At 39.1% G+C, this 12107-nt stretch overlaps 1 protein-coding gene across 1 annotated transcript in view; it reads right to left on the reverse strand.

Moving 5' to 3' along the window:
* ACE2 (angiotensin I converting enzyme 2) overlaps positions 1-12107 on the reverse strand; it is a 60013-nt gene that overhangs the window by 32750 nt on the left and 15156 nt on the right. Inside the window, exons 3-6 of the mRNA XM_036744843.1 lie at positions 7313-7406; positions 6340-6483; positions 1339-1451; positions 298-403 (exon numbers count right to left, since the gene is read on the reverse strand). Of these exons, the coding sequence (XP_036600738.1) occupies positions 298-403; positions 1339-1451; positions 6340-6483; positions 7313-7406 (457 nt within the window). The remainder of the gene's footprint in view (positions 1-297; positions 404-1338; positions 1452-6339; positions 6484-7312; positions 7407-12107) is intronic.

A 12107-nucleotide genomic window follows, 5' to 3' on the forward strand; every position in this document is an offset into this window, starting at 1 on the left:
TTTTAAAGGCAAATTAAATGGGAAGAGGAGTTTAATTTCGGAGAAAAGGGGTTAGATGAGATCCTGGAAAACAGGGACGCTGCTCTGGGGGAATGGCTTCCTATTTTAATTAATCATGCCTACTAACTAGATACTGGTTCAATTATGTCTAGATGCTAGAGGCTTGGGAAATGCAATCAGCCCCTCTAAATTTCAACTCCCTCATTAAGGCTCTGTTTGCCCCGTGCCCAAAAGCAATAAACACCACATGACCGATTTAAATAAATAGTAAAAAGGTGGTAGACTGCCTTTTATTACCAAGCAAATGGGCAGGAAGACCCCCAGTTTCACTGATTAGAGGCCCATAGGTGTCCATCAGCCTTCTCCTCACGTAGGCATGTAGATGCTCATACAGTGGTTTTATCTGAAAAAAAATCAACAGAATATGAAGGGTACCAAGTAAGCAGCAGCTCATCCGCTCCTCCCATGTCCCTGACTCCAGAAGCTAGAGCTTTGCTAGTGTATAAGGAAAATTTTTCTCCCACTCTGAGAGATCTGGAGAAACCAAAGGCATACCTTCTATTCCTTTTTTAATGGCAATTCATTCCACTCCAGGCTTAGATTTATGGATTTATACCCAGAGCTCTTCTGAAGGAATACATCATTTTTAGGATGTTGCCTGATTTTATTTTTGACAACCCAGCCTGAGCTAGGTAAACCTTAAGCAAGTCAATGAACACTTCTAGGGCTCCATTTTCTCATCTCTAAGAAGAGGGGATTGGACAAGACAATATGAGCTGCCTAGACGGGGAAGTTTGGCAGGAAAGTCCAGGGGTCAGAGTGCAAGGGAAGGTCCAGAAGTCAGGGTATAAGTAAAGGAAGGTGCTGCAAATTGTCCATAGGAACTTCCCTGAAGTCTTCTTCGGGCCAAAAATAAAAATAAATAAAGAAGAAAAAGAATAAGGGTTGGAGGTGGGAAGGAAATACCATTGGAAGAAAAGGCCAAGGGACTATTTGTTCCAGTAACTTTTCTATTCCCATTTTTCAGTCACTGTTTGAGAGCAGCAGAGAAATAGGGAACAGCGAGTAATGGTGAGCAGTTCCATACCTTTTCCTCACTTGCAGAAATTGGCAACCTGAGAGAATTAGTCTAGATAACCTCAGACTCTCCCAGTGATAAAATGCTATGAGCTTATAAATTGAGGACACCTAGAAAGAATTGGGAAGGATGGAAAGGAAAAAGAATTCCACTGGACATGATTTCTCTGTTCTAATTAATCATCCACCATCAGTCTGTGCACGTGGTCCCAATTTGCAGTTCGGGTATGAAGTAAATAACATTCTTGAGCTGTTTGCTACCTGGAGGAAGATTTGTTCCACATCTTCAATCAGCTGAGAACGACTATAGCTATATTCACTTGATTCTTCAGTTTCATAATCTGCTCTCCAATAATCCCCATAGTCTTCATAGTCTTTAAAAAAACCAAAATATTAATTTAACAAATCCTTCAATTTCATAATCTCCTGTCCAATAATCCCCATAGTCTTCATGGTCTTTAAAAACAAAACAAAATATTAATTCAACAAATCCTGAATACAAATCGTGTACAAATCAAAAGGAAGAAGACCAAACTTGTAATAAATAGGACTTTGGTTTAAATGCTGCTTTTGACACATGCTAGTTGAATGATCATGGGCAAATCATAATCTCTCAGTGGCCCAGGCAACTCTCTATGACTCTAAGTTACAGATGAGTTGTTAATTTGCATCTATCTGAATTTCAGCAATGAGAGTTCCCTCCAAGGATGAGGTCATAGGTCATAAAAAAATGTGCCAGGCACTGTGCTAGGCACTGAGGATACAAAGATGAAATCTGACACAGTACCTGTTTTTTTTTGAAATATACAGTTAAAGAGAAGGGAATAAGATATCTGCTTAAATAAATATGGTCAAGACAGAATGTATTAAGCACAAAGGAAGGGTCTAGGCAAAATGCTTTAGGATAAGGGAAAATTTTTACCTGAGGGATCAGAGGCATCAGGGAGGTAATAACCTAACTGGAAGTTGAAGGAAAAGGATTTGATGTTAAGGCAGAGACCTTGAGTGAAGGCAAAAGTAGGAGAGGGGGTGATGAAATCAAAGGCCACTTAGAAGTCCAGTTAGTCATGCAGAATACACATAGTAAGAAGGCTGGAAACAGAATATGGAAGGCCTTAAGTGCCAGGCTAACTAGTTTGCATTTTACCACACAGGAAATAAAAGAGGCTACTAAAGGTTTCTAGTAGGACAGTGACATGCTTAGATACATTCATTAAGAAGAACATTTTGGCAAATTCTGTGAAAGATTAATTATAAAAAGGAAAGACTATATTAGTTAAAAGGCTATTATAGTAGCTGCTATAAGAGATAACAAGGGCCGGAATTAGAATAGTGACAGCGTTTGTCGAGGGGAGGGGACATATTCAAGAAGTGTTACAGAACTGGACCAGGCAAGAGATTGGATATAGTGGGAAAGGAAGAGGGAACGGTCAAAGAGGGATAAATTTTGAGCTTGAATACAGAAAGGTTGGTGGTGGTGATGGTGGTGGTGGTGGTGGTGAGGATGATAACAACAACATTTATATAGAACTTTAAGACTTGCAAAAGGCTTTACAATATTATCTCATGATAGCCTCACAACAACCATGGGAGGTAGGCGTTACTGTCCTGCCCAGGATCATATAGCCAGTAACTGTCTGAGGCAGAATTTTGACTCTGGTCTTCTTGATTTCACATCCAGCACTCTGCCTACTGATCCACTTTACTTGCCTTTAGGTGATAATGTTCACAGAAATCGTGATGTTTGAAGGCGAGCTAGGATCTGGGGAATACGATGAGTTCATTTTAAGCTGTGTTGAGTGTATTAGTGACTTAAGTAGGTGGAGATGTCCAGTAACCATGGGAAAAGCAGGACTGAAAATGAGGGTAAAGATTAAGGCTCAATATATAAATCAGTAAATAATAAGTATAGAGATGAAAAATGAAGCTTTGGAATGCAAAGACATGCAAAGAATGCAAGGAAAGATTATAAAGGAAGAGAGGACCAAAGACAGAGCCAAGGGAGGCTTCTGCACTTAGGAGCAGAAGGCTGCTACAGCAGGGAAGGCTGAAAAGAGAAGAGACAGGTATGCTAAAGAATAGGAGAATTTTTTAAATCAATGCAAATATATAAGATTTGTGCACAATTGAAAGAATTGTTACTTAGTTGTTTTCAGTCGTGTCTGACCCTTTGTGACCCCATTTGGGGTTTTGGGGCAAAGATACTGGAGTGGTTTGCCATTTCCTTTTCCAGTTCATTTTGTAGATGAGGAAACTGGGGTAAACAGGGTTGAGTGACTTGCCCAGGGTCACACTGTTAGTAAGTGTCTGAGCCTGGTTTTTAACTCAGTTACTCCTGGCTTCACAGCTCCTGCTCTATCTACTGCAATACCTAGATGCCCCAATTAAAAGAATACAAAAATTTAAAAACAACCCATACAAAAAACTTCTGAAGTTTCTACCAGTCTTAACCACATTTGCCAGCATCAGAGAGATGAACCACAGAGGGCAACAGGACGCACAGTGCACCCTTCTAGCCTGGGAGAGGCTTGAAGTCCTGTTCTTCATCATATACTTTAGGGATCATGCTCACTCAGAAAAGTTTAGACTGGTTTGGGGCAAGAGAGCTATTATTTAGGTGTTCAGTAGTATTTTATTGTGTATGTGGGCTTTGATTTCAATTTCCATTCAGAGAAGTAAAGACTGCAGAACATATGAAGAGTTCTTGTAAGAAAATGATGACCGATTAATTTCCCCATCTCTACCAAGGGCAAAAGAAGGGGCTAGAGTTCTAGGACTGGAGTCAGGAAGACCCAAGCTTAAATTCCACTTAAGACACTTACTATCTGTATCGCCTTGGGAAAGTCGCTTAATCTTTTTCTGACTTAATTTCCTCAGCTGTAAAATGGTGATGATAATAATAGCACCCACCTCACCAGGCTATGGTAAGGGTCAAGTGAGATAATGTTTGTAAAGCTTTTAGCACAGTGCCTAGCATGCATTAGGCACTTAATAAATGTTTGTTTCCTTCCTCCCTTTCTTCTTCCCTTCCTCCCTCCCTCCTCGCTTCCTCCCTCTCTCCCTTCCTTCTTTCTTTCCTTTCTTCCTTTCTTCCTTCTTTCCTTCCTTCCATCCTTCCTTCCTTCCTTCTTTCCTTCCATCCTTCCTTCCTTCCTTCCTTCCATCCTTCCTTCCTTTCTTCCATGCATCCTTCTAGCCTGCTTCCAAAGGTGGACTTTTAGGTCTTTCAAAAGTAAGCTGTGTGACTACTTTTAGGAGTTGTTATAGAAGGCATTTCTGGTTAGTTATAGGCTAGACCTAAATGTCCGGAGGGCCTGAGTTCAGATGTCAGCTTTTCTATTTGCTATCTGTGTGACTAAGTCTCTTTCACCTTTCCTGGCTCACAGTTCGCAGGCATGTCTTGCTCCATTTCACATTATCGTCGCTTTGCTTTATTGTACTTTGTGAATATTGCATTGATCTTTTTACAAATTGAAGGTTTGTGGCAACCCTGCATCAAGTCTTTTGGCATCGTTTTTCCAACAACATGTACTTAAGTCATGTCTCTGTGTCACATTGTGATCATTCCCATAATATTTCAAACATTTTCATTATTATTATATGCCATGGTGATCTGTGATCAGTGATCTCTGGTGTCACTATTGTAACTGTTTGTTTTGGGGAGCCACAAACGGCACCCATATAATACAGTAAACTTAACCCATAAGTAATTGTCTGTGGCCCATCTCCCTCCCTCCCTCCCCTTGGGCCTTCCTATTCCCTGAGATACAACCAAATTGAAGAATATTACATAAACTTAGCTGATAAAGCAGCAGCAGGGTTTGAGAGGAGGCTCCAATTTTGGGAAAACGCAGAAGAATCAATCAATGTGACAGACCTCATTGTTGTCTTATTTTAAGAAATTGCCACAGTCACCCTAGCCTTCAGCAGTCACCACCCTGATCAGTCAGCAGCCACAACATCAAGGCAAGACCCTCCACCAGAAAAACGATTACTGCTCCCTGAAGGCTCACATGATGGTTAGCATTTTTAGCAATAAAGTAATTAAGATATGTACATTGTTTTTTTAGACATAATGCTATTGCACACTTAACAGCACAGTATGATGTAAATATAAATTTTATATGCACTGAAAAGCCAAAAGATTTGTGTGACTCACTTTATTGCAGTATTTGCTTTATTGTGGTATTCTAGAACAGAACCTGCAATATCTTAGAGGTAGGCCCTAGACATATTTGTAAAATGAAGGGGTTGTATTAGATAATCTTATGATAGTTTTCAATTTCTCTAAATCCATGAATTACGGGGTCCCTTCCCACTCTGGGATTCTCTATTCTTTGATCTGGTTATAGTCTTTGATCTGCTGGTGGTGAGACCTTGGACAAATCTGGCAGCCACCCAGCAAGCATTTATTAAGCACTTACAATGTCCCAGACTTTGTGAGAAGTGCTGAGACTATACATACAAACAAAAAGAAAGATGGTACCTGCCCTCAAGGTGTTTACATTCTAATGGAAGCACATAAAAGAAAGTTGAAAGGTGACTAGGAAATAAGTGTCCAGGTATAGGGGCACCATAAGAGAATCCAGAGTGCAGCCTGGTAAGAAATGAAGATGTGGTTGGCCTGAGTGCCCTCCTTACTTAACTTTTTCAGGGGTGTTTCCTCACCTACAAAATAAGAATATTAGACTAGAACAGTGGTGTCAAAATCAAATAGAAACAGATCCCTGAAGGCCACAGAGTGACTTCAAAACCCACAAATTATCATTATCTATGTTGCATTTTATTTTTATTTATTTTGTTATATATACATATATATGCCTATATGTATATTTCCCAATTACATTTTAATCTGGTTCAGGGCCACTCAGGGACTTCTTCCAGCCACTGGCCATGAGTTTGATATCTCTAGACTCGACTAAAGGTTCTCTAACTCAAAGAATCTGTACTTCTCTGAGATCCAAATCTACTCCCAGTATCTTTGGAGAGCCCTCTAGATCTCCAAAGCTACTAATTACTTGATTAGGTAAGATCAGGTAAGATGAAAAAAAAAATAACCTCACTTCAGAACTCCTGAAAGGCTGTCACTCAAAGACTGGAGAAAACAAATTTGCAATTGTGGTGGTCTTTGCCCAAATATCCTCAACCAGCAGAAAACCCTAAATTCAGTGAAGGCCTTGATCCTTGGTTAGACATTGGAAATGTCACTGATTTTCATTTATGAGAAATATGGTCCCTCTAGAAGACAAAATATAAACTTACCATTTCCTGTTGCAACTTCATTTTTTAGTTCCACATATTCTTCATATAATGGCCTCATTTCTTTGCCAACTTTAGCTCTCCAGCCTTCCCAGGCCCATAGCCTTTCATAATAATCTTTGCTCTCTGCCATAATTTCATCCAAACCTATTACCACAAAACACATGAAAGCAGATATTTATGTATTTCTGAATTTGACCTAAATTTAATAACATCTTTTGAGCCATTTAATATTTCTAGAAGGCATTAATGAAGTAATAATATAGAAATTTCAATTCTTGAGAAGTAAACGAAAATTAATGGACGTAGAATTCTTACAGAGGCTGACCAAAACGTTATGAGACTTAATGTATTTAAATTAATTATTTTAAACATAAATAATCACTAGACAAGTTTTGTTATTTGTCCTGATGTTCAGTGCTAATTTAATACAACCGTTAAAGAAACAAGTCCTTTTTCTACTAACTAGGTGATTAGATGTGGCAAAAGCCACAAGCTATATTACTAATCAACCAATTAACATTTAGTAAGCGCCCCTATGTGCCAGCCATTATACCAGACGATGGTGATAAAAAGGAAAGAATTAAATAATCTCTGTCCTCAAGAAACTCGCCTTCTATTAGGGGAAACAAGCATATGCAAATGAATACGAGATAACCGGAGGACATTAACAGTTATGGCATTGAAGCTTTGAGGGGAATTTGGGATTCTAACATGTGGCGAGTATTGCAGGCATGGGGGACAACAGCCTGTGAGAAGGCATGGTGGGGAGATGGAGTGGTGGCTTGAGTAAGGAGGCTGATTTTGCTGGATTCCATGAAGGGAGTAATGAGAAGAGACTAGAGAGAGAAGATGGAGACAGGTTAAATGTGTATCTATCCCTAAGAAATGCACACACTTCAAAATCTGAAGCCCACCATCACTTGGGAAACCTGGAAATGGGTGGGACATCCTTAGCTTGGAACACATAGAGTACCTGGTTCAAGCAACAAACATTCCTGGGGATTCTTTGGTTTACAGACGGTTCCGGTGCTGTAGAGAGTACTCATGGTATTCAAGACGGTGTTCAGCTGTAATCAAAATATTACAGTGTTAGAAAAACCATGACAGAAAATAAATCCAGGATAGATGAGGGTAACATGCTGGTCTCTCGCCTGACGATGGAATGACTGCTTCTTATGTATATTTTATACATCTAGGCAGAGCAATGTACAGAACTCTGGGCCTGGAGTTGGGAAGACTTGAATTCAAATCCAGACACTTACTAGCTGTATGGTTCTGGGCATTCAACCTCTGTGTGACTCAAGTTTCCTCCTCTAAAATGAGAGATAATAATAGCACCTGCCTCACAGGGATGTTGTAAGGATCAAATGGTAGAATCAAAACGTGCTTTGCACATCTTCAAAGAATCATATATAAAGGCTAGATATAATTATTATAATTTTGATAGTGAGGCAGTGTATCAGCAAGGCAAATGACAGACAGAGTACCACGCCTGGAGTAGGTATAGCCTGGTTCACATTTTGCTTTAATTATTTTTTAGTTCCTTGACCTTGATCAAGACACTTAACCATTTGGAGTCTCAGTTTCCTCACTGGTAAAATGAAGATAAAAATAAGACCCACTTTACAGGGTTATTGTGAGGGTCAAATGAGAAAGTCTTGTAATGTCTACAACACTGCAATTGCTTCAGTCTACCAAAACTCATCATTAATTGAGCCCATGTCAAAGGGAATGACCATGCTGGTCCAGCTGTAGGTAGCATGTTTTTGCTCCTTAAACGTGCATATTTGGGGCAGGCAGGTGGCACACTGAGTAGAGCACCAGCCCTGGAGTCAGGAGAACCTGAGTTCAAATTTGGCCTCAGACATTTGACTCACTCACTAGCTGTGTGACCTTGGGCAAGTCACTTAATCTCAATTGCCCTACCTTTCCTCCTCCAAAAAAAACCATGCATATTTGTATAAAAACTGAGGCAGTTATAATGAATGTTAATTTGCAATGGGTGCTTGCGTGTATATACATATGTGTGTGAAAAATAACATATTATATATAAATATATATTATTTATTGTATAATATATTACATGTAATATATATTAGATATATTTAATGTATTTGTTTTATCAAAAGATCTTTCATTTTAGAGATCTGGTCTATATTCTGATCATACCAACCAATTTTAGAGAGAATATCTGTGGAACAAAGAGAAAATGTTTCCTAAAGGTGAGGGCTTGAGGTATCTAGTCTAGAAAGACTAGAAATGATTTCTTTTCCCTCTGTCTTTCTTTCCCCTCTGTCTTTCTTTCAGATTGCCTACCTCTTCACCACTAATTCTTCCTGAGAAGATTTAGTATAAAGAATGTAGAACTTTAATTTCTTTCCAAAGAACAACAGAAATACCGTTTCTGCTTCTCCAACCCCACCACTGGAAGTAGTCTAAAGTTTGTCTAGACATAATGGTTCTTTAGGGATGCTTTTCCCCAAAGGTGTTATCCTCTAACACCACAAAGCTGAAAATGCTACTGTTCTATGGTAGGAAGAGACTACAGTCAGCATTGTGCAACAGGGGGAGAATAGGTGTGGAATTAAATGGTCTGGGTTCAAGACTCCACTTTCTAGCTATGCTACCACCTGGAAATCATTTATCATCTCTGAGCTTCAGCTTCCACATCTGTTCAATGAGGATGATGCTACTTGTAAAGAGCATGCCCTTATGAACAGTGAAGCTTTGGATAAGTATAGCTTATTATAATATGATAACAGATTCAGAACTGGATGAAATTATGTTGTTATACAGTTTTTTTCAGTCACGTCTGACTCTTCATCACCACATTTGGGGGTTTTCATGGCAAGGATACTGGAGTGGTTTGCTATTTCCTTCTCCAGTTCATTTTACAGATGAAGAAACTGAGGCAAACAGGGTTAAGTGACTTGTCCAGGGTCATACAGCTAGTTAAGTGTCTGAGGCTGGATTTGAACTCAAGAAGATGAGTATTCTGGACTTCAGGCCTGGTACTTTGTCCACTGTGCCACCTTGCTGCTCCAGAGGAGACTATAGAAGCCAATACTTCTAATCCAATACCTTCATTTTACAGTTGAAGAAACTGACAACAGAGAGACCCACTATCCTAGCACTCAGCACAGTACCTGGAACACAACAGGCACTTAATAAATGTTTATTTGGCTTACAACGTCAGCAGTCACAGGTTCACAAGCTTAGCACCAAAAGAGATGTTAGATAGCATCTAGTCCCACTCACTCATTTTACCAATGAGAAAACTGAGGCCCAGAGAAGTTACAGCACTTGTACAAAATCACACAGGGCACAAATGACAGAAATGGGACCCAAATGTAGGTCCATTGACTCTAAATGCCAGGTTTTTTCCCCACTGTATCATTCTAACTTTCATTATTCAATTTTTAAAAAATCCATAATTTAATTGGTATCAACATTTTCTCCATCAATGAAGACATAGTCCGTCCGTGTTTATAAGTTGCTGTGACCAAAACAATTCATTACCCAGCAGCAGCTTTATGGTGATAAGCCTTGCTGAAGTCTGCTAGGCTGGTTCCTCAAGTAGAGACAGACAGACCAGTCTTTTTAGCCAGGTAGGATCTGGCCCAACTCTCAAAAAGCAGTTTCATTTTTTTGTATTGCATCCCCAGCACCTGGCACAGTGCCTGGCACATAAATACTAGGGTAGGCATTTCATATATGTTTGGGCCTATGTCATGGTGCCGCATCAGAGTAGGACTTCAGTGGAGGAGTTGCAATTATTATTAAAAGGTTGGGGGAAAAACCTTCGGTAACTTTGAACAAAGTGCTAGAGATAGAAAATCTCTGCACATACAGAGGCTAAAGCCAGTTAACATACTTTAGCCCTGGAAGAAACCAAAACTGTTAGAGGAAAGCTCATAGACGAATATCAGGTAAACTTGAGTGGTTGGGCATATTGATTTTTTTTAAAAAAATTCTTGGTCATTTTGCTTTTCACTACTGTTAAGTTTTCAGTAGTTTTCTTTCAGTCCTTGAGAATCATATTATATACAGCAAATCTGGAATCAATCAGGTCTCTGGATGATGTTCGCAGGGCTGCCCTGGGTCTCAGAGGAATGGGAAGCCTTGTTTTTCTAAGGTCATGTTCAATGTCTTCACTACTTGCAATGCACAATTCAGGATCATGAAATGCAAATAAGAACTACAGAGATCCATGGCAGGAAGCTAAGGCAATGGACTGAGAGTCAAGAGAGATCTGGGGCCAAATCCTTATTCTTCTACTTATTGACCAAAGTAATCTTGAACAAGTCAGTCCATCCTGATAAGCCTTATTTTCCCCATCTGATTATCTGATGAGATAACTTCTAATCTAGTGTATAATTAGATAATCCCTCTCTCACTCTAAATCTTTTGCTAAAATTCTCTCTTGCTCTAAATCTTTTGATTCTAAATCAATAAACTCTGAAATTTACCAGCCAAAGATGCTACTACAACAAAAAGTACAAGATAAAAAGACTTGGATATCTCTGGAACTAAGGTTCTTTTTAAAATTTTAAAATTTTTATTTTTCCCAATTACATGTAAAAAAATTTTTAACCTTCATTTTTTACAATTCTGAGTTCCAAATTTTCTCCCATCCTCCCTCCCCTACCACCTCATTGAGAAGGCAAGGAGTTTGACATAGGTTATACATGTGCAGTCATGAAAAACATATTTCTGTATTAGTCATTTTGTGAAAGAAAACACAGACAAAAAAGAAAAATGAAGAAAGTTAAAAAATAGCATACTTCTATCTGAATTCAGATTCCAGCAGTTTTTTCTCTGGAGGTGCATAGCATTTTTCATCATAGGCCCTTCAGAACTGTCTTGGATCTTTGTGTTGCTGGGAGTAGTTAAGCCACTCACAGTTGTTCATTGTACAAGAATGCTATTACTATGTACCATGTTCTCCTGGTTCTGCTCACTTCACTTTGTATCGGTTCATGTAAGTCTTCCAGGTCTTCCTGAAAACTTCCTGTAGAGCTGGGGTTCTTAACCTAGGATCTGAGAACATGTTTTTAAGTAGCTAGCTAGCTAGATGATAGATGGATGGATAGATAGATAGATAGATAGATAGACAGAGATAGATAAATTGATGATGGATAGATAGAAATATCTAGATGTCTATAGATTTAGTATTTTATTATATTTAATATATCTAATCTCTATATTTTTCTACATCACATCATGATATAGATAAAAATACATCATATGCATTTAAATATATCTAGATATCTAGATATTGCTATGTATCCGTCATCCATCTATCTTTGTATCTATCTCAGTCTCTATAGATAGCTATACTGCTGTGAGATGAGTTCCCTGAGGTCACTGAACTGGGACTAGAACCCACACCTCTTGACTCCTAGCCCAGTGTTCTTTCCACAGCAGCAGGGCAATGGGGGTCTTCTGTACTAAGACCAACTTTCAGGGTTTCCTGGACCTTGGATAGCAAACTCATGTACAAAGCTCCTTAAAAATTAAGAAGACTATATTTGTAGATCAATTTTTTTAAAAGAATAGTTAACACCATCCCTAGTTTTACATTACCTGCTCCTTCCCCCTATTGCCCCCCCCCAAGTATTTTTAGCTCTAGGGCAGCTAAATGGTGAAATGGATAGAGTGCTGGGCCTAGAACAAGGAAAGGTTGAGGTCAAATCCAGCCTCAGATGCTTACCAGATGTGTGACCCTGGGCAAGTCACTTAACCTTGTTTGCCTCAGTTTCCTCCTC

This window comes from Trichosurus vulpecula, chromosome 2, assembly GCF_011100635.1.
Source record: "Trichosurus vulpecula isolate mTriVul1 chromosome 2, mTriVul1.pri, whole genome shotgun sequence".
Classification (NCBI taxonomy): Eukaryota; Metazoa; Chordata; class Mammalia; order Diprotodontia; family Phalangeridae; genus Trichosurus; species Trichosurus vulpecula.